Source organism: Malania oleifera, chromosome 7 (genome assembly GCF_029873635.1).
Source record: "Malania oleifera isolate guangnan ecotype guangnan chromosome 7, ASM2987363v1, whole genome shotgun sequence".
In the NCBI taxonomy this organism is placed as follows: Eukaryota; Viridiplantae; Streptophyta; class Magnoliopsida; order Santalales; family Ximeniaceae; genus Malania; species Malania oleifera.
This window is the reverse complement of record NC_080423.1, coordinates 9,296,361-9,321,902: the sequence shown is the minus strand read 5'-3', so window position 1 is coordinate 9,321,902 and position 25,542 is coordinate 9,296,361. Positions and strand designations below refer to the sequence as shown.

The following is a 25,542-nucleotide window of genomic DNA, read 5'->3' as shown; positions in this document are numbered from 1 at the left end:
TTTTTTTTTTTTTGAAATTTTGTTGATAAACCAAAATATATCTTTTATCTATTGTTTTAGTTTTTAATATGCTTATATTTTTTGGAAAGAAGCCAACTAATAAATAAAAAATGGACTAAAATTTCAATAATAATGTTGATATTTTGGGGTTGATAAACAATGAAGAAGTGTAGCATGTGTTTATTAGCCTAAAAAATTCAACAATATTATTGGATTATAACCTTTCTTTGTATATGCTAATTGGTTTCTTTGGACTAAATTCACAAAAATAAAAGCATATTAAAAACTAAATAATAGATCAAGGATATATTTAATTGACTAAAAATTTAAGAAATGTGCATATGAAAAACTATGTCATACAACGATTTATTTTCAAGATTCAAGATTAAAAGCTCAAATTTTATGTTCATTTTTTATAAGAGATGAAAAATGAATGCAAAATATATTAAATATAAATGTGCGTGGAAAAGCAAAAAATTGGAGCATTAAATATTGGTCGGCACCTACCAACATTTAATGCTAAGTTGAGATGAATGTTGGGGCATAATAAATTAATGTTGTACGTGTCACTAACGTGGAATTCTCAATGGCTAAATGGAATCACCCTTTCTAAAATCCTCTCAAAGTGTCAAGAAGTCACGCCCGTGTGACGGCAAGACTACATCAAGTCCAACCCAACCATACTCATCCTTATCTAAGGAAACACTCAATTTACTAACCCAGCAATCAAGTCTCGCCTCTCAACAATCCTTCATCCAACAAAGGTCATATCTACTAAACTTGGACTTGAATGTTAAGGGAAATAACTCACATTTCATCAGTATTGAGGGTAACTTTCATCCTCTTAGCACAACCAGAGACTTAGATGATGCTGCTAAACTATATATAGTCAACAACTAAAAAGGATGTACACCGAAACCTCCGAGTCAAAGAGACCTGCATGATCCTATCCCCAAATGGATCTTCCTTAAGGCTCCCAATCCCACACAGAAGCCCAAACACCCCTTAATGATGTCAAAAGTCTGCCCTTAAACGCTCATCAGGATTGTTCACTTAGTACCCATCAAGATACCTAGTAGGATGCACACTTGATGTTTCCCAAAAGTCATTCTCCATAATATTTTTAGTCACACATGAGTAACCAAAAAGGAAATGATCATACATCTTATATTCAAGAACATCACTATCAGAACTGTTTGGACCAACCACAATGCCACTGTGACATACTAAAACCATCCTCGTGACAACTGCACAGTCGCATCCAAGTTAATCGACTATACATCCAAATAGATAATCATACACTAAAACTATATGTTAGGATTGTAAAACTATAAGACCCTAACATTTTCCCAATTCAATCTATTAATTCCCTTATTGATAAACATACACAAACCAATGTTTTAGCAATACTTGCTAAACTCCAACACAGGAAGCTTTAATCAACCACAAATTGAAACTTTTCATAGTAGTCAATCTTGTTTGATCCCATGGTAGACTTGATCCCAAACTAATCTAAAGTTGCTTATGGACCACATATTTGAACACAAGGTTTTTGGCCCAACTCAAACTTGAAACTAACTACAGTTTCCTCTAAACCACACTTAGATCTGAAATCCAACTCAGTACTTCTCATGTCCAAGGTCGCAAATTAATTGCAAGTTAACCACCAACCAATATACCAAATAGTTCTAAAGATTAACATACTCCTAAAACTCAAATTCTCAATCTTTGATATGGATCCGTATTTACAACCTTGCCTCTCAAGACCAAACTTTTACAATAGTTCCAAAGAGTGTTCACCCACTAATTTACGAAGGCAAACCACTCTCCAAAAGCCAAATTTGATCTAAACCCAACCGACACTCATCTCAATTTTACCGCAACAAACCAACCCAAGGTATCATCAAATCAAAGGCTCCATCATAACCTAATTTTGATATTTTGCACAGTACTAAACCATCTCCTGGTGATTAATACCATATCAAGGTTCCATACTGACCATACCATCCAAGAGTAAATCCCATCTCAGAGGTTTTCCTAGTTATACCAACAATTTGCTTGGTAGCTGACCAACTAAGTAAACTTCAAAGCTCGAAATCAACAAATCGATGTCAAAGTGAGTCTCATCTTAGGAGTCTTACAAGACACAACTCCAAATATGGATCCACACTCTAGAGTCTCATCATAAAAAATCAATCTTAAAATCATGGGGTTACCATTTGCAGCAAGCCAATCAAGCTCAAACTGATAAATCACTCCAAAGGCAAGTCCCCACCCAAAGAGTCTCAAGAACATAACTCCACGAATAAGTCCACCCCAAGGAGACTCCATAAGACACGAATAATCTCATCATCCACGGTACACAACCCTAATTATTCACAAGATAACTAATATATACAGAATACCAAATTTTTCATAAGATAACCAATATATACAAAATACTATGATTCCAAAGTTAACCAATCGACACAATTGAACCACATGATCTGTAACGACTCGAATAAAATGGTATTCAAATAATAAAGAGAGGGAAATGGAGACCGGAAATAGAAGGAGGCCGTCGACTTCGTTGACGAATATAGGGGATTCGTCAACGAAGGCTTTAAAGATTTCGTTGATGAACACAGGGTTTCGTCAACGAGAAAATACCGAGAGGGGTTCTGAGGTAGCCTGAATTTCGTCGACGAATATAGGGTCTCATCAACGAAATTTGTGAAGGACTCGTCAACAAAGAACAGGCTCGTCGACGAAATCCCCTGTTTTATATATACAAAAATCTGGGAATTATTTCATTTTTTAAGAAATCTCTCTCTCCCTTCTGTCTCTCCCCTTCGGCTCACTCTCTCTCTCTCTCTTTCTTCGTTTTTGGGCTATTTTTACGCCAGATCAACGATCTGAAGTCACCACGGCGCTCCTAGCGAAGTTCTCTCCAAATCTGCTGGAGCGGATTGTGGGATAAAGCTAGTTGGAAATCATCCCAGAGTTGAGGTAAGGCTTTTTAAGCCATATTTGGTCTTGCGCTAGTTATTAGAAATGTTGTGCGCATGAAAATACTGAAGTTTAATACTGGAGGTTTTCAGTTTCGAAGTGTTGGTTAGGAAACCCCTCAGGTGTTAAACTTGAATGCTTTTTGGTGAAAACTTTCTACCAAATATTTGGGTTTTTGGCAGTTGAGGAAAATATTGTATGCTTCGAAATACTGAACTTTAATTCTTGGATTTTTCATTTTTAGGGTGTTGAGTTAGGAACCCTGCGGGTGCGGGACAGTTTTATTAGGGGCTTTCCAGAAATCAGGTAAGGGGAAAAATTAAGCTAGTATTGTTTTGGAAAATGTTTATATATATATATATATATATATATATATATAGTTATCATTTGATTTATGGAAAATGTATATGATTATATATATATGTCTTATATTTGCAAAATACTGTGAAAATGATCATATGTTGAATATGTGAAAAATTTACTGTGTGGCATGAGTAAAAATGTTGTGAAATGCTGTTTTCTGGGAATGTGGATGAGATGGATTTTTATGATGGAAAACCGGCGTACGGGCCGAGATGTTTTCATATATATATATATAAGGATGTGATTTGCCGGCGTATGGGCCGTGCTATGTGATTTGCCGACGTACGGGCCGTGCTATGTGATTACTATTTACCAGCGTACGGGCTGTGCTATGTGTAGTTGGCGTACGGGCTGAGCTATGATAAAATGTGAAATACAGGCGTACGGGCCGATGATTTTTATGATACATGTATATATGTGAAATGATATGATTGATGTGAAAATAAATGAAATGAGATATTTATGTATCACGGTATCAGTATATGTATATGATATCAGAACCTGGTTGGCTTGATTTAAGCTAGTACTTGCACGGTACCGTTGCTATGTGTCAATGATCCTTATGATCATGATATATGTGTTAAAGCCACTGTATGGAGTGGTGTGAGATTGGATGGTCGATGTGGTTATTTTCGAGAAGTGTGCTGTTATCGCCCTTGGTCTACGGACCAGTCTGGGTAGACCCATCGGACCTACAGACTAGACTATTGACTTGACAGTGGTCGACCAACTATTGTCAGGTCCTGCCTTCGGGCCATACAACCCAGTCATGTGGGGGTAATACATGACAACAGCCAGCTAACCTACCAAGATTGTTTTATGTTATTATTATTATGACATGAGTTGAGATATATTATGAAAATGCAGTATGTTCTGCCATGTTGATTTATATATATATATATATATATATATATATATATATATATATATATGTTTTCTCAGATTTGATGAAACAGTACTAAATGTGTTATATATGATATATGTTGAACACGAATTACTCATGTTGCCACACACTAGTATTAGTTTATTTCCCTTACTGAGAGGTGTCTCACCCCTAAATTTCATTAACTTTTTAGGAGCCCCGGATAGGAGAACGGGAAAAGCCCCGCATTAGTGTTGTTTATCTGCCCTCTGTGAAGGGTAAGTTTTGGTAGGGACAGTTAGATTTTGAGGGAATTGTCCCTAGATTTATTTTTGGGTTGTATATACTAAGAGTTAGTGGTTGTAGTACTCTAGTATATATTGGGCACATTATGATGAGATGTATATAATTTTATACTTTCTGCTGCATAGGCTTCTGCTGTATGTTTCGTTATATCCCTAGTACCCACGGGTCCAGGTGGATGGTGACCTGCTGAGCTAGATTGTGGGATATGTAGTATTGATTTTATGATGATATTATTATTGAAAAAAAAATACGTGGAAAAATGAGCAGGTCGTGACATGATCGATACGAGAACTTCCTCGAGTCCTTGTGTCTCAAGCTTAGGTCATAACTCAAGTGTGGATCTTCCATCCCATAACAAAAATCAAGTCCTCAAACATCCAAGACTCAAAACCCAAATAGAAACTCAATGATCCACAATCTCTTGTCTTTTGACAAAAAAAATCTCAACCATATTCCATTATGGTTACCATTATGATATTTCTACCCTCTAGCTCATACTCAAACTTTCCTATAAAAACAAGTCCTCTGGCTCAATTATGCTGCACAAACAACAACAACAACCAAGAAAGGCCCTCTACTGATAACGACGTGTTTTCTTGTTGAGTTGTGGCTCATATCAAATGATATTCACTTGAAGGTTCTTACAAATGGGAGGGTACAAATGGGAGGGCACAGGGACTCACATGGCCATTGAGCCCTCTATATGTGAGACCTCCTTGTTTGCTTAAACTAAGTTAAATGGGGAGCGTTGGGGGATATTGGGGGTGGGGGGGGGGGGTCTAATCCCTCTCGCGATACGGTATAATATGTTTAAGTCAAGGTGCAACAATGTAACTACATTTTCATATGAGGGTATTTTTTTTTTTTTTTTCATATAGGGCTGTATATACACATTATAGCCAAGGGTTAAAACCTTAAAACAATTTTCATTTGATAATAAAAATTGTGCAGGGACTCCGTGGACGTAAACACATTGTCGAATCACGAAAATTTGTGTTATTCTTCTTCCTTTTGATTTTCTCTAATTTTTTGTATTTTCTCTGTGTATGCATAATATTATGGCGTAATTTCACAATAGTGCCTATTGGCAACATGGCTCAAATGCCCTCTAACAAAACTCATCTCAAATCCCTCTGACAAAACTCATCTCGATGCCCTATGGCAAGGTCATTGATAAAGCAACAAATGTAAAACCACAAAAATATACTTTCGTCAATTCCATAATAATGGTCTCCAATCGCATTCATTCCCACCGAAACATAACATGAGAGCAATCAGGTTCCAATGAAGTCTAATGTGCAACATTTGTGTAGCGCCTCGACCCGCCACGTGGGCCTGGAGTGCTAGTAAAACATACATACATACATACATACATACATACATACATATATGTATATATATATATATATATATATATATTTCTGATACCATCTGTAACATATATAAATGGAACTCGCCCTAACCAGGGAATCCCGGGTGCACTTGCCATTACTGAAATTAAACCAAACAACGGAAGATTTCTAAAACATCTAAATGATTTAACAGAGTTCTATCTGTTCCCAAATACATACACACCACTATCTATCTACATATTACAATCCCAAAATAACAAAATAAAATATCTGGTATCTCACCAATTCTGATAACCACTCCTATAAGTCTAATCCCAGCCCCGAGGTAAGCTAGGTACAATTCCCTGAAGGACCTGAAAAACAATTTGTATAATGGGATGAGACACTTCTTAGTAAGACGGATTATATTATTATCAGTGTGTGGCTAGCATGAGTTCTCGTGTGAAAATAAAACTTCCATTATTTTAACTGTATATGAAATGACATTTAAAACTATACTACAGTGTATATCTGAAAACACATAATTTTTTAATAATAAAATGTCGGCTCAATATAACCCTTTTATAGTAAATTTGCTCATATATGCATAAAAGATACAACCTGGACTGCTGTATTAACGTCGTCACGCTATCATAAACTCATACAACATGCTTCCCTCCATGATGGGTTGTGCTGCTTGAAGGCTAGACTCAGCAAATGGCCAGTTGACCATAGCTGAGTCAGTAAAGGTAGTAAGTACGATTGTATCTACCTATGTATTGGCTTTTTGAGTCTGATCTCTGTTTTGATGCTGATAAACACAAGTATTTATTATGTGTGTGTTTTAGTGTGTGAACCCATGTATTAGTCAGATCACACATAATCTGGAGTATTCCATGTAGTCAAAGAGCAAAGAAGGTAGAAGAAGACATAATGTGTATGCATTTATTTCTATATATGGTTTGCAATATATTGCATCTGCATGCATGATATGAATGTAAGCTCAGATAGAAGCATAGACAGACCTTAAGGCTAACTTCGGTCGACTGACGTCGAAGTTTTGGGCTATTTTAAGAAGCCTAGGCCTTAGAAAGACCCTAGGTCCCTGCATATATCTTTAAACTCATAAAGGATCTAAAATGTTAAGCTTGAAAGGGATTCGGGCGACCGAACCAGGCAAGTTAATAATGCATCGGTCGACCAAACTATTGACTAGTCAAAAGTTTGACTTGGTTCGGGCGACCGAACCAAAATGAGTTAAACTTCCTCAGTCGACTGAACCCTGACCGTAACTTTTTCCACCTTCCCTGGGCACCCGAACTTCATGTTCATTTTCACCTCGGGCGACCGAACTTAGGTCCAGCCGACCAAACCTCGGACATTTTGGAAAATCGCCTTATTCAGCCACTCAAACCTGTCATCGGGCACTCGAACATAGAAAAGTTACTTTTTCTCATGTGTTTGTTCGGGCGACCGAACCTATCGCTCGGTCGATCGAAACGCACGAGTTGGCCAAATTTTACCGTGGGTAATTAAGGATAATTAGGTTTTAAAACATTTTGGCTAAATTTAAATATTTGCCGATTCACCACAATTCATATCTCATTCAATATACACTCGTGAATATAAAATAATTAACAATGAAAGCAAACATTCACATGTGCATTATATCTTATCTAAATCAAATGTGTGTATGCAAATAATTGTGACATGCGATATTTAAAGTGCATGAAATTAAATAAGATAGAGAAAGAATGACACACAGATTTCAAACACAATATCTCAATTACACATAGGGTTTCAAAGGTGCTAGCAAGATGATTCAAACAAACTCAAAGATATTTTCTCTATGTACTTAGCACAAGAGATGTTTGAATGCAAGCTTATAAAAATATTTTGCACACAAAAAATATTGGTTAAGGTATCTTGCAATATCAATGCAAGAACCCACAAGCCACTAAGTTTTTCCCACACAAGATTTATCAAATTAAATTAGTGGGAAAACTTATGCTTAACTCTTAATATCAAAATCAATCAACAAGCAATCACTATGAGAGTATTAAGCAAATGAGAATGGATCACAAGCACTCTAGGAACTCTCACAACACTTGGATAATCAAGAAATAAGTGTATACCAGTAGTATGAGCAAAAATATGATTTGGAAATTTGAGAGAATTTTGGCTTAATGATCTTGCTAATCTCTACTAATTTTTGCAAATGAACTTATATATATATGCATAGGCAAAATTATAACCGTTGGGGACTCAATGGCCATTATTAAAAATATTTTAAATGAGTTTAATATTTTAACCTAGTTTAACCCCTAATTACCAAGGTAAAAATAAATTCAATTCGAGAGTTTCGGGTGCCCGAGCTTAAGTTCAATCGACCGAATAGACACATCAATATAAAAACATTTTCATGGTTCGAGTGCCTGAAAAAATGTTCGGTTTGCTGAATGAGGCAATTTCTCAAAAAACCGCATTTCGGGTGCCCGGTCTGAAGTTCAGTATATCGAACTCATAACTTCAGTTGCCCGAGGGTAAAATGGACGTGATGTTTGGGTGCTCGAGTTGGTGGGAATGGTCCGGACACAGGTTCGGTTGCCCTTTGAAGATACATTCATTTTGGTTCAGTTTGCCGAACTCAAGTTAATTTTTGACCCGTCCACGGTTCAGTCGATCGAGGCAATTTGAACTGCCAGGTTCGGTTGTCCAAATGCCTTTTGATTTTTACCTAAGGTCATTTTCTTTGCAATAATCTTTCCCTGATAATATGATAACTATGTTAGGGCTTTGTGCACTTAAGTGTGGGAACCTAAGGTTTATCTAAGGTCATTTTGAAATGGTCCCAGAAATCTGGCGTTCGGTTGACCTTTGATTTGAGGGTGATCCTTAAGGTCTGTCTATGGTCTTGAGCTTATAAGTTCTTACATGCATGATGTACATCAATTATTACAGACCAAATCTACTTTACTATTACATACCCAAATTAAACATGATATGAATTATAACACAAAATAAATCTTATGAGTCTTTAGTTTTCAAGTATTCACGTGCCATCAAATGATCTTACTAATATAAGCCTGCACACAAACTTGACAGACATTAAATACCAGAGTATTTATCATAATCAAAACAGGGTATGATTCATAGGATTAACAGTAACCACCAAAGATCTAATAATCAAATATCTTAGATTTGAGAACACCGTCATCAAAACTATCCACACTAGCCACAATGTCATAGTGTCATACTAAAACCATTCTTGTGACAATCGAATAGTTGCATCCAAGTTAACTGACCATACATCAAAGTTGATAATCATACACCAAAACCATGTGTTAGGGCCCACAAAAATCTAAGACTCTTAAATATAGGTTAAATACTTAATTTTTTTTATAAGAGATTAAAAATGAATACCAAAAACATTAAATACATATGTGCATGGAAAAACAAAAAAATTGGAGAATTAAATGTCAGCTTGCGTGGCATCAACAACATTTAATGCTCAATTGAGGTAGATGGTTGGACATAATATTTAATATTATAAGCATTATAAAATGCCGACAATACCACAGACAATGATAGGTGAGTATCCTTATTTTAAAGATGCAAATTGCCCACTATTGTATTTTTGCTTGAAGAAAATAAATTCTTTCTTCTTGAAATATTTAAGGAAAAAAACATTTCCTTGAAGTCTTTAGTTTTCTTTTTATTTGAGAAACAAAATATAAAAAATATAGAAGGCATTTAAGATTGTCTTTAGTTTACAAAATTTAAAGAAATAGAAGTCATTATGTTATGATTTGATAGGTTATAAAAGATGACGCGTTGCCATGATAAAATAAATGACAATGCATAATATTTTATGTATCACTCATTAACTATTCCTAAAAATTTTGCAATACAAATGTCTATTTTTATATTTTTGATTTCTCGTTGGATGAAACAACATAGCTCTTTTGACTTTGAAAAATATTAGGAAAATTAAGAAAAAGAAGGAGAAAGAATTCATTTTTTCATGTTTTTTATTAGTGAAAATAAAAAAAAATGAACAAATTTAATTATATCCACAAATTAATATTTAATTTTAACCTTTTTAATCAACTTAAATAATTTTTATTTTTAATAATATCTAATATAGAGAAAAATATTTAAAAAATAGATATATTTCTTATTTTTCTTTTTATTTTTTCCATACAAAATACTTAATCCATACAAAGTTGAAAACTTTTGCTGAGCAATATTTTAAAATTATTATATTCCAAAAATTTTTCTTTACAATTTTGTTTTACTTATTTTATTTTTGAAAATATATATTTCATGAATCAGACTATCTTAAAAATAAAAAAAATAGACCAAACCACAAAATCAATCAAAACCAAATTGAAAAATCAATTAACCATTTTTTTGGGTTTGATTTTTGATTTGAAGATCTCTATTTTTTCGGTTAACAATTCGGTTTTAGTTTGTCCATGCAATAATCGTGGTTAATTGAGTTGAACCCATTTATTACACGCGTGAAAAATATATATTTACGTCACTATATATTAATAATACTTTAATAACTTAATTTGAAAAATATTTTTCAATAGCAATTTAGAATTTTGGTGGTTTGCTAGCTAATTAATTAATTTATAATTAACTATAATTCATATTTTTTAACAAGTCGAAACTTGGGTTCCATTAAGAATCCAATTAACCCATCCATCCACTCCTATTAACTTTGAACATTCCCAATTATTGCAAATAAAAGGTTTTCAAATTTCAAAGGACGTCCCTGTGCCATTGCTAAATGTCAAAGGAGGTCCCCCAATACACGTGGAAACAAAATACAGCGAGTTCCAGTTTTATGCACGCGCAAGAGTACAACTGTCTCTTCCACTTGTCAAAGTTGGGTGGACTACACAGTCTACACACACTACGACAATACGCAGATATTTATTTACTCAGCGTATACTTCATTTTTCAATTTGTCTACTCTTATTCTCTTTACTTCCAGTACCAGCCTCTCCTCTTCCTTTCAAAATTCGAAAGTACTCTCTGCGCTTCGCTTCCGAGGAGATTGAAGACAATGGAGAGAGCAACGCCGGTGAGGAAGACGCACACCTCCACTTCCGATCTACTCACGTGGCCGGAGGGTTCTCCCGCCGCCTCTCCGGCCTCTCCCGCCGCCCGCTCCCACCAGGTACGCCCCGTTTTACGGCCACGACTGAGCGTGAGATTTTTTTTTAATTATTTTTATATGGCATTCCGTTCTGTGTTTTTTCGCGCTGACTTAGGGTTTCCTGTGTTTCGAAAATTCTCAGCCGTCCGATGGAATCAGTAAGGTGGTGTTCGGAGGCCAGGTCACTGACGAGGAGGCTGAGAGTCTCATGAAGAGGTGAGATCTGGTTGATTTTGTTGCTGCAATGTCGGCTTCGGCGGTACTCTGACGCCGTGTTTTGCTATTCTTGGTTTTGTTGTTCAATTTTGTGGCAGTGAAGTTTCTGCGTGTTTTTGGGGATCGTTTTGTGGTCCAAATTTGCAGTTATTTGGATATTAGTACAATGAACTATTAGATCTGTGTCTACATCTTGATCTGTTATGATCTGCCTTATTTCGTTACTTGACAGTTCAATTTTATTAAGGGATAGGGTACAATCTGGATGTTTTATTTATCTTATCCGGATCTAGTTGATCTAATTCTAAATGCGGTAAGATTGAAATGCCAATCATTTTCTTTTGATTAATCGTGAGATCATTATTTATATATAGACAGTTCAATTTTTATTTTTTTTCTGAACCGTTTCTGTTAGCATTAGCCTCATCTCTTCTTGTTGCATTAAAAGATATTGGATGAGTGCAATCGTTTCTTTAAAATGTTTTTCCATACTTCTTTTTCTGCTTCCCGTGGACTTTCTGCATTTTTATGTTTTTAGATTAATTAGTGCGGAAATTCGTTTTCAGTTGAGGTAATTCAACTGTTTTCACTCCCGCTGAATTTTGTGTCTTTTTCATTTAATTCCTCAATTTTTCTTTCGTAATAGTGTATTTGTGTAAGTAATACATACAAGTAGGGTCTATTTGTGAGTCACTGCTTGTCTATGTGCCTAATGAGGATATATGCAACAATAAGCATCAACTTTCGTGTATCGCTGTATATAGTTCAGAAGAATAATATAGTTTGGTGCGTAAATATTTTATCTCTTTTTCATCTTTCATCTCATGGTGGCCTTCCTGCATTTTCCTTTCGGCTAACTTTGCTGAAAATTATCCAGTTTTCTCCTTTGAATTGGTATGCCATGGTATAAAAAATTTTAGCAATGGAGTTGGTGCCTTACCCCTTCCAAATTTCCTTTTTGGGTTTTCTTCCATGATTTTAGCCAACCTGCAATTTGGGACAAATTATCTCTTTGTTCCGAAGTGAGTGAGAATGCCTGTACCTTTTGGCCTCACCACTACCTTAAAGATAAATGAAACATTCACCTGGCAGAAATAATTTCATGCTCAATTTTACTTTGTTTTAATTCAAAATCTGTAGTTCTGTAAGGTTTGTATTTGTGAAAATGACAAGCGTCATAAGATTGATTGATTACTTTATTTTCAACCTAAATGCCTTTTTTTTTTTTTTTGGGTAAATGGCCAAAATGCATTATGATTTCCATGAGCATGGGAAATGCTCTCTTATGAAAATTATCTATAAAACAAATATCTTTTTTTGTTTAAAAAATAAAAATTTTGATTTGGGTATTAATTTCAATATGCTTGGGTCGAGAGACTTAGTAATGAAATTCCTAACTGTAGGGGTTGGAATGAATATTTCATTGGTGTCTAAGCTTGTATGCACACTATAGAAGTCTCCAGAATTGTTCCTATTTTTGCACATTTTGCTCCAAGAGAATAAAATAATAGATCCAGTAAGCATTGGATGGAAAACCATAATATAAGTATAATAGCCTAATGTGATAATGCAAGCTAAGAAATGAAGGTATCTCTAAACTTCAGCATTATTTCTAAGACTGAAAATATGTTTCTAACTTTCTATAGGTTCACAACAGGAAATTGTCGGAGGATTTTTTATTATGTACACACACACACACACACACATATATATATATATAGACTTGTGATTTTAATTCTTCTGCCTGCTGAAATCATGCCATGTGCTACTTGCAGAAAACCTTGTTCAGGGTATAAACTAAAGGAGATGACTGGTAGCCATATATTTGCAGCTGATGGTGAGGATGGCGCAGTCGAATCTGGCGCTGCTAATTCTAATCCCAGTAACCGAACGTCAGTGCGTGTTTATCAGGTATATTATTTTCTCTCTCTGGATTTAAATTGGAATATGGGTGTACACCAACACACAGGTGAATCATGGTTGTTTTATGGTATATTTTCAGCAAACACTGAATGGAATCAGCCAGATTTCATTCAGTGCTGAAGAGAGTGTTTCTCCTAGGAAACCTACCTCTCTCCCTGAGGTGGCAAAGCAGCGTGAGTTGAGTGGGACCCTGGAAAGCGAGTCAGATACAAAGAAGAAGCAAATATCAGATGCGAAGTCTAAAGAACTCAGTGGGCATGACATTTTTGGTCCTCCTCCTGAAATTCCTCCTCGATCACTAGCTGCAGCACGGTCCTTGGAATCAAGAGAAAGCAGGGACATTGGGGAACCTGCACCACGAAATGTGCGCACATCTGTCAAAGTTTCTAATGTGAGTTTTTTTTTTGTGCTTTTTTTTAATGTTGTAGTTAATTGTTTCTCACGTTCTCTCTGTTTTTTTTTTGCTTTTAATTTTCCAACTAGTTTTTTTTTTTCTTTTTTGGTCTTATTATTGAAAGTGATAATGTGATTATTAGATTAGAATGGGATGCTAAAGGGATGTGTAGTTCTAGCGATCTTGTAGAACCTTAACATGACCCATGTGTGTATTGTGATTGGTTTGAGCTATGTTTTAGTTGCACAAGCACTGCTGCCCAGAATCTGTGCCTGTGCCAAATGTGTGACGAACACCATTCTCTAACAGTCCTTGATCACATATTTGATGCACTTCAGAGATGTTGATAAATTTAGATAAGTTATTTTTGTTTGAAATACTCAACCATGTCGAGCATGCAGTTGGTACTTTGCATTTTGCAATACTTTGTTAATGTCTATGCAAAGTACAGTGAATATTCTAGTTACCCCTCATTGTGATTTCTTGATGTGATTTTTAACTTGCATTTTGTTGGGTTTGATGTTGAAATCACCGGTTTGTGAAAAGGAAGTTAGAAAGCTGAATGGGCATTGTAGCCCATGCATTAATGTGGTATATCCCATTAAAAGGGTGGTTAGCCAACCTTTTCGAATTAATATTGATCAACTCTTGGAAGTCGCACACTTGCTTCGAAAGATGAAAGGCTTGTCTTGCAAACTTTGGCTCATAGGGGTTATATCTCTTGTCCACGAAGCATTTGTCTAACCATATAAAATTAGTCTCTTGTGTGTTTGTGTGTGTGTATGATTTTTCGTTGTTTATTGTTCTCTTGGACATGCTCTACACATCTGCTCTACTCAAGTACTATTGTAGTATGTGGCTCATATCGAGTGGAGCACGTGCACAGAGAAAGCAGACTGATGTCGAAAGTGGAGTTGAACGACGACATCAGCCTCTTAGGCTTGTAATTTATTGTTTTATTGGTTGAGACGATTAATGGGTTTGGGGTCAATGCCCCCACAGTATGATACATGGGTATTTGAGGAATTTTCTAATACCTTTGTATGACTAGGGTTAGTATAAATACATATGATGTAACCATACTTTCTACAATAATGAAATTCCGTCACCGCTTACTCCTGTGGATGCAGACATACTATCAAACCACGTTAAATCCGTGTGTTTTTCTTGCTTTATCTACCGCTTCGGCTTTTCATACTATTCATCATAATTGTCGCACATTTCTCAACAATTGGTATCAGAGTCAGGTTACGATATCTAAGATATCTTTTGTGAAGTTAGATATTGTTAAGTTTGATGGATCTAGAAATTTCAGATTATGGTAGAGGAGGGTCAATGATTTGTTAGTGCAGCAGGGCATGGTGAAGGCGTTATACGGAAAGCAGCTGGAAGACATGGACAACATAAATTAGAAGGAATTGGAAGCGAAGGTTGTGGCAACTATTAGATTTTGTTTGGCTGATGACATGATGTATCACGTCATGGATGAGGAATCACCAAACGACAATTTGGTTGAAACTGGAAAGTCGGTATATGTCCGAGTTGTTGACGAACAAGCTTTGTCTTAAGCAGAAACTGTATGGTCTTAAGATGTTAGAGGGCTTAGATCTGAACCCGCATATCAACGTGTTCAACCAGATCATTAGTGATTTGAAGCGAGTTGATGTAAGGTTCAAAGACGAAGACAAGGCGTTGATGTTACTGAATTCCCTACCTGCTTCTCCTATGTACGAAAATTTGGTTACGACCCTTGATGTGGGGAAAAGAAACTCTCAAATTGGAGGAGATCACAAGTGCTCTATTAGGTTTTCATCAGAGGAAGAAGCTAGTGATGAGAATTTGTAAGGTGAAGGGTTTGTGGTGAAAGGTAACTAGGAATGTGGGAGAAACAAGTCTCGGAGAAGATCGAGTAACGATACATCTCGGTCTAAATCCAAGAAGAGGAAGGACATATAGTGTTATAAGTGCAGGAAAAAGGGGCACATAAAATGAAATTGTCCAGAGAAAAGAAGGGGAATACAGAGAATAAAGAAGGTCCATAAAAAAGTCTGTGAATGTAGTGGAAGAAGACTCAAAGAGCGGTGACGGGGATATGCTTTCTGTTTCATCCAGTTCAGATCAACTCACAGATTCTTGGATTCTGGATTTAGCATGCTTCTATCACATGACACCCAATAAAGATTGGTTTGACACCTACAGGTTAGTAAATTTTGGTTCTGTTCTGATGGGTAACGATGCATCATGCAAAGTTGTTGGAATTAGAATATTAGAATTAAAATGTTTGATGGTGTTGTTAGAACGTTGTGTTATGTTAGACATATACCAGATTTAAGGAAGAATCTAATTTCATTGGGCACTTTGGATTGCAATGAGTTTAATTACAAGTCTGCAAGTGGAGTAATGAAGGTGAGTAAATGTGTCTTAACAGTGATGAAGGGACAAAAACTAGCAGGAAATATTTATAAACTGTTAGGTACCACAGTTGTAGGTGGAGTTGTAGCTGTAGAGTCGGAGTCAGGTAGAACAATTCTTGTGGCATATGCGGTTCGGTCATATGGGTGAGCGTGTGATGATGAAGCTTCATAAGAGAAATTTGTTGAAGGGTGTCAAAACATGCAAACTTAATTTTTGCAGGTAATGTGTTCTTGGGAAACATATTAGGGTGTAGTTCAAGACAGTCACACACAAGATAGAGGGAATTCTTGACTATGTTCATACAGATGTTTTGGGGCCAGTAAGAGTAGCATCACGGGGAGAACATATGTATTTTGTAAGTTTTATTGATGATTACTCACAAAAGGTTTGGGTACTTCATGCGGCACAAGTTAGAATCGTTTGCCAAGTTCAAATTGTGGAAAGCTGAAGTAGAAAACTAGATAGGGAGGAAGATCAAATGCCTCTGGTTCGACAATGGAGATTCAAAGTTCACGGAGTTATGTGAGCAGCATGGAATTAAGAGACACTTTACAATACGCAAGACACCACAACAGAACGGTGTAGCAAAAAGGATGAACAGAACAATGGCTAAAAGAGCTTGGTGTCTCAAGTTGAATGCAGGGCTTGTAAAGAACTTATGGGCAGAAACAGTGAATATGGTATGTTTCTTAATTAACGAGTACATTTTAATATTCTTAGAAATCTTTCCTTTTCTATGAAGCCTACTTGTTTTATTCATATTGTTGTTTCTCCTATCCTGATCTAGGCTCAACAAAAGGAGAGTTGCCTTACATGGTTGGCAGACAGAATAAACTATGTTTGATCACTTTGTCTTGAATCTCTATAAGATACCTATTCGAGCATCATCCTCTACTAATTTATAGATGACATAAGAATCAAAACACAAGAAGGATATACATAACCAACCCCAAAGAATTTGATAAAGGCAGTATTGTTGTTAAAGGCAGTATTGAGACCAGTTACAAGCACTGAATTTCAGATGAATTAGTTAAAGAAATAATGTTTCTAATAGACATAAATTTGTTTATTTCCATATTTTTGTATCATCCAATTTTTTAGTTTCCAATGTTTGCATCCATGCTTCATACTATGAGTTTGTAGTTTAGGAATGGTGAGTTTATTGAAGCAATCTCAAGATAACCACCAGCCTTATGGTGCCTTAAAAATATGAAATTTTGATGAAAAATTTAGGTTTTTCTTACGTTCTATGGATTTAATAGACTACTGCACAGGCACAGGTGGAACTAGAATTCTAAGAATGTGGGAGAACTATAAAAATGAGTAACAGAAGACCAGAGGACTGCCACTTAACCTTGGCACACCTACTTTTAGAACATGCTTAGGAAATTTTAGACTAGTTTTAATTTTGAAGTACTGTTCGTCATGGTTTCAAAAACTGGCTATAACCATTGCGCAATGGCAAAGAAAAGAGGGGTATCCCCTGGCCACAAAGTTCCTTGCTTTGCACCGCACCCCCTCCTCCCCCCCCCCCCCCCGGGGCGCGGGGGTGAGGGTTGGTGTATGCAGTTTTACCCCTGCTAGATTCAAACCTATGACCAATTGGTCACAAAGGGGCAACCATTATGCAATAGCGTGACACAATAGCTCGTATTTGTTTTGATTCACATCTGTATTGTCCGATAAGGTCTACTACTGTACCGTAACAGCCATTACAGTGCACTACAAGCCATTATGCTCTTAGAATGGTTATGAATTGCTTTAGACAGCTTTTACACTAATTTTGTACTTTTTAAAAACATTTCAAGCTTTTAAAAATTGAAGCAGAATTTATAAATAGTATTCGTTGTACTTGCTATCGGATAGTTTAGAATTACACTTAAATTAATTGAAGATGATTTCATATTTTATAGGAATTTTTTATTCTACTAGTTAGAAATTATATTTGTAATGTACATCAAAAGCATTCTTCAATTGCTAAAGAAATCAGACCAAAATTAAATTTGAAGACAGGTAGTGATGCAGAACATGGGAGACAAGAGAGTGATGAAAACAGAGAATCAAAGATGAGAGAAACAAGGGTGCAGAATTCCAGATTGCAGAATATCAGAAACAGAGAGAGAGAGTGGTTGCAGCAGTTCAGGATAGAAATTAGTTGTAGTACGGGAAATAGGAACAAAATAGAGAATAGAAATAGAACAGAAGGAAAGAGAAAGAAGAAGAAGAGAGGAGGCAGAAAATCAGAGATGGAGAAAAAGTTGTTTCCAGGATTCTGCAGAAATTTGAATACTTAAGATGGAAATAAGGGGCTGGAAATTAACAGAAGAGAGGAAGAAGAAAAATGTGTAGAAGGAAGCTGGGGGACTGAAAATGGAAGAATGGAGATTATGTTGGGCTCTAATACCGAATGATGGTGAACAGCATCAAGGAATTACAGCCAAGAGAGAATTTGGGAGAGATAAGAGGAGAGAAGAAGAATGAAGAAGGAAGAAAAGAGGGGGAAGGGGAGATTCAATGGTGGGGAAACTCAAGTTAAAGTTCTCAATTCAAATTCATTTAAAACTAACTCTTACATGGCTTTCACACTAGAAAAAAAAATTAAGAGGATCGCGCTAGTCCTCTTGTCAGGCACTCCAGCCCAATGAAATCACTCCAAACAGTAGGTCCCACCAGAGTCCATGTGGGCCATACAAAATGGGGCCCACTGTTTGCACATAAACACCTAAAAATACATAAGAAAGTACAAAAATAACTGTTAAAGAATGCATCTATTACAAAGAAACCCCCATATACACAAGCGTAATTAATTACTCCTAAACATGTTGGGCTGATTCCAACAATTTCTTAATCCAATCCTCCTTAATCAGCCATTGCACTTCTCTTTCTGGTAGCCTAAAGGCTTTGTTCCAAATTGCATATCGTTTGATTAAATATGCTTTTATTCGGTTTTTCTGTGAATTGTGAAATATAAATATGTTCCACCAATTTCATTTCATTATTTATGATTCTTAGCTTAGATAGATTTATGGTTAATACAATAGGTGACTAATAACAGCTACAAAGTTGATTTGCTATGAATTATGTTATTCAAATATGTTTTTTTGTTTATGTTTCATTATGTTATGATTTCTTAGTTTAAATTAGATTTATGCTAAATATTATACTGAAGAGTTGCAGCTATGAGGCTTTTTTCTTCCTTCAGCAACAAAAAAGCCAATATAATGTTCAACGTGTTTAGTGTATATTGTGTCTAACATGATTTAAAATTTTAGTGACATTAACATTTTTTTGAGTCAAAACACATAAATCTATAAGATTTTAACAAATTTGTTGATGCCATAAATGAATACATAGACACGGTGTCTGCATCCATCACTGCTACGAAGATCGCAGTTATTGTGAGGTTGAATTCGAAACCAAACTTCCTTCATCTTTCTTTCTTTGTCCCTCTCACAATCTCACAGTCATCTCTTGGTCTTTGTACTTCTTGTTCCTCTTTTCTTCTTATTTTCTTCTCTGTCCTCTCTTTCATTGTCCTACATCAATTGATTAAATAGTCATTTCAAGAATTTGAGAATGGTTAAGGGACCAACTATAAATTTTTTCCTAATTGAAATAATTATAAGGCTGGAATTGTATTTTTTTTCACCATTATTGTGAATATTGCATTTTGGATTGTAAGACAGGATTTTATGATGCAAAACTTACGTGCCTTGTAACATGCTGGAATCAGTAAAATTGCAATTTTATCCAACTTTACCAATTTTACCATCGTAAGTAATCTAGGCTGAATGAAAGGAGGGATTTTTCTTTTTTTTTGTTGGCATTGTTTTCAGCCCAAAATTAAAAAAACAAAACAAAACAAACAAAAAACAAAATACAAGAAACGTAAAAAGAAAAAAAAAACCAGCGCATTTAAACTTTTCAGTGCAAACACCTATTTTGTTTTCCATTTAATTTGGGAATTCCTTTATTAATTCGAGCTAGGGCTTCAATTGAAGCCTCTGTCCCCCCTGGCTCTCTCTCTCTCTCTCTCTCCCTCTCTCTCTCCTGGCAGTTTTCATCTGTTCCTGAGTTACTGCCTGCTTCATCCCTGCATCTTTTTTTTTTTTTTTGGTAAAAGAGGGCAACACCTCCTATCTTTATTAGAAAAACCCCTCACTTATGGCGGAGGAAAACCATATTTACAATTTTGAGACTTTGGGACAACAAAAACAAATTCCAAAACCCTAAAAACTAACTTTACTAACATAAACCAAACACCAGCAACCAAAAAACTAAGAAGCTAAACCACTAATAAGTGTAATAACACAAAACATCATGAGCGCAAAAAAGGAAAACCCAACAAGTCCAATCGAATCATTCCTCTGACTTGTCGAGGAAGATCATCTTGGCAACTATATGATCGAGAAATACCAGATTCACCCTATTTGGTAAAGAAATCTGCACTTTTATTCACTTCCCTGCAAACATGTTCCACTTTGAACTGTATGCCTCTTAATGCTAGCATAAGTTCTTCCCACAATTCCCATATGTTCCAAACCGAACACTTTCCATAATTTATCCACTGAATCAACAAAGCAGAGTCACATGCAATCTCCACTTGATCAAATCCGAGATCTTTGCACAGATTAATCTCTAAAATAATCGCCTTCAATTCAGCCATGATATTTGTTCCATAACCCCAATAATGAGGAAAAAGCTGCTTTAAATAAACCTTTTTCATCTCTTATCACGCCTCCACCACCACAATTCCCTGGGTTACCTCTACAGCTCCCATCCACATTCAACTTAACCCAAGCTATCCCAGGTTTACACCATCTGACTACACGAGGAAGACGAACCCCCACATTTTTTACTTGAATATCCAAAGCACGAAGGACTGCAATATTTGTGCAAGAAGCAGGTGCACATTTATTTAACTTGTTTGAAATGGATCTTAGCCAATATTTAATATCAAGCCACACAGTTCTCACCGAATCATGAATTGATTCCATCCTGGCTCTACATCGACGAGTCCAGTCTCCAAATGATGATACTAAGACCTACCAAAATGCCTAACTGTGAGGCCCGTCTTGCACAACTAAACTAGACATTAACTCTGCCTTTCCAAGTATTCGTTGCCATACAACTAACTCCCAACGCCACTGCTGCTTTTTTCCATACCTCCTGAGCAAAAGATCCGGTGCAAAACACATGGTCTAGAGATTCAATCTTGGCATTTGAACAACAATCACATCGAGAGGTCATCTGGACACCTACTTCTTTAATACGAGTATCAACTGGAAGACAAGTGAACCAAGACTTTCACATATAAATTGACACCCTTTTTGGCAACATAGGATGCCAGATCCATTTTGCAATTGAGAATTACTCTTTATGCTCCCTTATAATTTCCCAAGCACTTGTCGTGGTGAATTTCCCATCTGTTGAAGGTTCCCAAATTACTGTATCTGGACCCTCCTTGCAAGAAATAGCAGAGTTCATTACTTCCTCAGCCTAATCTTCACCCAACAGATCCACTAATAAATCAACATTCCACCCATCTCTATCCCAACAATCTTGAGTTCGAAGCTTATGGTTACTGATTTCCTGAACCTTAGCGCAAAGGGGGCCGGAGGCTAACCAACCGCCCTTCTTTAATTCGAACACGGACATGCTCTAAAACTTCAGGAATCACACGAACAATCGATCTCCAAAATCTGGTTCCTTTCTCTAGTTTCATTTCTCTCAAGTGGTGTTTCTTATACAATACTTGGCTTTAAAAAATTAAGTCCACAGATTATCCATAGTTAACAATCTCTACACAAACTTCATATGCAATGATTTTTTTACCTCCTCCAAATCACTAACACCCAAACCACTCTCACAAACAAGCTTACATATATTAGACCAAGAACACCAATTCCTTTTCCTTTTGTCATTTACTCCATTCCAAAAAATTTTGATAACATAGAATTTATTTTTTGAAGATAGTAGTAGAAATGTCCAATACTGCCAATTGATGAATCGTCATTGATGATAATACATGCTTAATTAAAATTAGGCGGCCCCTTTGAGATAAAAGCTTAAATTTCCAACTCGTTATCTTTTTCCTCAATTTATCAACAAGGGGCTCTAAAATACGGGCCGTAAGACGACCCGATACCAAAGGAACACCCAAATATGTAGCAGCAAAACCTCCTACCACAAAGCCAGTCGTCCTTAATAGAGATCTCTTCTGCGCAAAAGCAATTCTCTTTGACAAAAAAATACTTGACTTTTCTTTATTTATCAATTGACCAGACCAATCCTCATACTTCTTCAAAGTCTTAGTAAGCATTCGAATGGAACTTCTCTTGCCATTGGTAAAAGTAAGAATGTCATTCACATAGAGAAGGTGAGATACCAAAGGCGCCCCATGAGGATGATAGTAAGCCCCTATCTTATTCTCCATAAAATTTTTCTTTAGAAGCCGAGAGAAAACTTCTTGTAAAATAATAAATAGATAAGGAGATAAAGGATCTCCTTGGCGAAGCCCTCGAGAAGGTTTAAAGAAACCTTTATAAGTGTCATTCATCATAATGGAGAACCGAGGAGAGGAAACACATTCCGCCACTAAACCACAGAATCTTCATGAGAAACCAAAGCTTTCCAGAACCAAGTTTAAAAAATCCTAATCGACCCTATCATATGCCTTGGCCATGTCCACTTTGATCGTTACATTTCCACCATTAGACTTCTTATGCAGAGAATGAACCATTTCTTGTGCCAAAGAAATATTTTCAAATATACTTCTACCAAGAATGAAAGCTCCCTGTTCCGGAGAAATCAAAGCAGACAATAAACCTGTCATCCTTGCAACAATAATTTTTGAAAAAATTTTGTAGATAACACTACAAAGACTAATAGGCCTAAACTTGTCAAAACTCTGAGGATTCTGAACTTTTAGGATTAGAACAATGTAAGATGCAGAATAAAATCTAGAAAGAGGGGACCTAGCAAAAAAATCTTTAGCTGCATGGATCACGTCTTCTTCCCTGCATCTTGGCACAAAGCCTCGGCCAGTTTTTGTCAGTAGCTCTTGGCTTGATCAAGCGTCTGATTTCAGAGATTAAGCCTCTCTGTGTTCAATCAAGCTTCAGCTTTTATCCTGAAAGGTTTGATCTCTCTGTCTTTGGTGAGGTATGGATGACACATTTCCATTTTTAAACCTTTAGCTTCATATTTCATTTGTGGCAGTTAATTTCAGTATTTTCCAATCTCTGGCAAGTGGTTACTTTTGACCTCTTAGCCCATTCTTCCGATGTAGTTTAATTAACAGTTAACACTCTAGCATGTGGGACGGTGGGAGCTCACTCTGTTCTCTTTTCTGATCATTTGTCAAGTGTGATGTACATGCTCTCTGATTAGTTCAGGGATCATTTATTCCTTTTCTTCTTTGGTGAAATCGTCTAGTTCAATTGTTCAAGCTAACAGTTTTAGCTTTCTGATAAGATACTGTTTTAGGCATTTGCTCTCTGCAACTAGAAGCTGCTCTTCCTTTTTTGTTTTTTTTTTTTGTGTCGTTTTGTTGTTGTGTTTTTTTTTTTGTGTTTTTGTTTTTTTACCAATCTGCATTGTTTTTTAAACTAGTTATATAATGTGTTAATTATCTCATAGGCAGCACCTTTATAAACCCACTCATACTAGTCACAGTAACATTATGTTTCAAGATTTTAGTATTTTAATTTTGCACTTATAGAAAACATATTTATGGCTTTTTACAAGTTTGTACACAAACTATTGAAGGTTGCATTCAAGTCACGGAATGCAGCTCTCCAAGTGTGGAGGTAAGGCTGTGTACATCATTCCTTCCCTACACCTAGTGCTTTGGGCACTGGGTATTATTTTTCATGGTTTGTAAAATCTGTGTATAGTCTCAAGATTTTATGATTTGATCTTACAATCGAATTTTATGGAGTCTTTTGATTCTAGTTTAAGAAGTGAATTTGACAGCTTGTTTTTCGGCAAAGTTTGGGAAGCCCAATTACAAAAATTTTCTTAATTGTAGTAAATTATAGGTTGAAAATGATATCACATTTTTCACAAAGCATACCCCTCCCAAACAGTTGAGTTCCACCCCTATACACCAAGGCTTAATAAATTTGTAATTGTGTTATGTCACCACACATTTTTTTCATTATCATTGGTTTCCTGATTGTGAAAATTGTTTCGTTTGCTGGATGAATTTTGAAGCCCATATATATTTTTACTGGGATATCATTTTCTTTCACTGGTTGAATGAATAATGTATTTGGAGGATAAAATCAGGGTCTAAATATAAAATGATAGAATTTTACCAAATAAGTTATTAAATAAAGTGGCAAAAAGTATTGACATAAGAGATAAAATGGAGCATGAGAATTTGAAATGATTACTTCCTGCATTCCTACTCTTCACTGAACACAATAAATGTCTTTAAAATCATCATTCACCTGTGCTCTGCTGTTCTCTCTCTCTCTCTCTCTCAAAAGAAAAAATAGGGCATTACCTACTAATCCTCTAAGCAGGTTCCTTAGAGAGTTGGCCAGGAAATGTGGAAATGATCCATGCTTTCAGCATGTTTGCATGAAGTGGCTGTCCCCAAAGCTTGAATCAGTGTCCTTACTCCTTGCTGTCACAGCCCGCAACTCTTACCGATGCACAATACAAGGGCCTTCCAGTCTTGCATTAAATTGCTGGGCACTCTCTACTCTTGTTAGTTATTTGTTATTTGTTTGCTGGGCACTTTTTACTCATTGGTGCTGCCTTCTGGCACAAGGAAGCTGCTGCTTCCACATCTGCCACTAAGATCCTCTCAATTCCGGTTGGTTTTTAGTGAGGATAAAAAATTACCTTTGTTTTAATGTTCCTGTTCCGGTGAACATAGATGTGTTTGCAATTATTGACTGTCTAATTATTCATCCCTGTACTGAACTTTTAATATGGTTCTATATATTGTAGCCTGCTGGTGGTCAAAGTAATATACTTTTTGGTGAGGAAGGGGTGACCAAGACAGCAAAGAAAATCCATGACCAGAAGTTTGCAGAGCTGACTGGCAATGATATCTTCAAGGGAGATGTTCCTCCGACATCTGCTGAAAAATCGCTGAGCGTAGCCAAGCTGAAGGAAATGAGCGGAAGCGATATCTTCGCTGATGGGAAGGCGGAATCCAGAGACTACTTGGGTGGCGTCCGCAAGCCCCCAGGTGGCCCGAGCAGCATTGCCTTGGTTTAACTCGTATCATTTTGATCTGCCATCTTTTGATGCCCGTTTGGTTTTGTGCGAGTTCTGTGTTTCGACTTCTGTTGACAAAGAAAAGCCCTTTCATGTTTGATTGTGATCAGGATTGTGGCTTTTGGACTCTTAAAATATGTGATTTGTGGTATATATACATATTTTTAGGATTTAATAATATCATATCAGAAACGGGGGTATTTTGTTGATTGGGGTTATCTCAATGTGATTTGCTTCATGCTGGTGCTACTTTTTATCTTTTTTTTTTTTTTTCTATAATGTGATTTTTTTTTTCTTTTGTAAAAATATGTTAAGACAATGACCAATGGCATAATCA

The 25,542-nt window shown here is 36.1% G+C and overlaps 1 protein-coding gene across 1 annotated transcript; it reads left to right on the top strand.

Annotated features, from left to right (window-relative positions):
• Positions 1-10,784: 10,784 nt before the first annotated feature.
• On the top strand, positions 10,785-25,414 carry LOC131159555 (uncharacterized). Its single transcript, XM_058114568.1, has 5 exons — positions 10,785-11,041; positions 11,163-11,236; positions 13,012-13,147; positions 13,239-13,550; positions 24,933-25,414. Exons 1-5 carry the CDS (start codon positions 10,928-10,930, stop codon positions 25,203-25,205), a joined length of 909 nt encoding a protein of 302 aa, XP_057970551.1. The 5' UTR covers positions 10,785-10,927; the 3' UTR covers positions 25,206-25,414.
• Positions 25,415-25,542: the final 128 nt, after the last annotated feature.

Bases quoted from the DNA above. Each gene is read 5' to 3' on its own strand.
- LOC131159555 (XM_058114568.1), top strand. From the start codon at position 10,928: ATGGAGAGAGCAACGCCGGTGAGGAAGACGCACACCTCCACTTCCGAT. The intron at 11,237-13,011 runs GTGAGATCTGGT...TGCTACTTGCAG, and splicing joins GCTGAGAGTCTCATGAAGAG to AAAACCTTGTTCAGGGTATA. The intron at 13,551-24,932 runs GTGAGTTTTTTT...TATATATTGTAG, and splicing joins CATCTGTCAAAGTTTCTAAT to CCTGCTGGTGGTCAAAGTAA.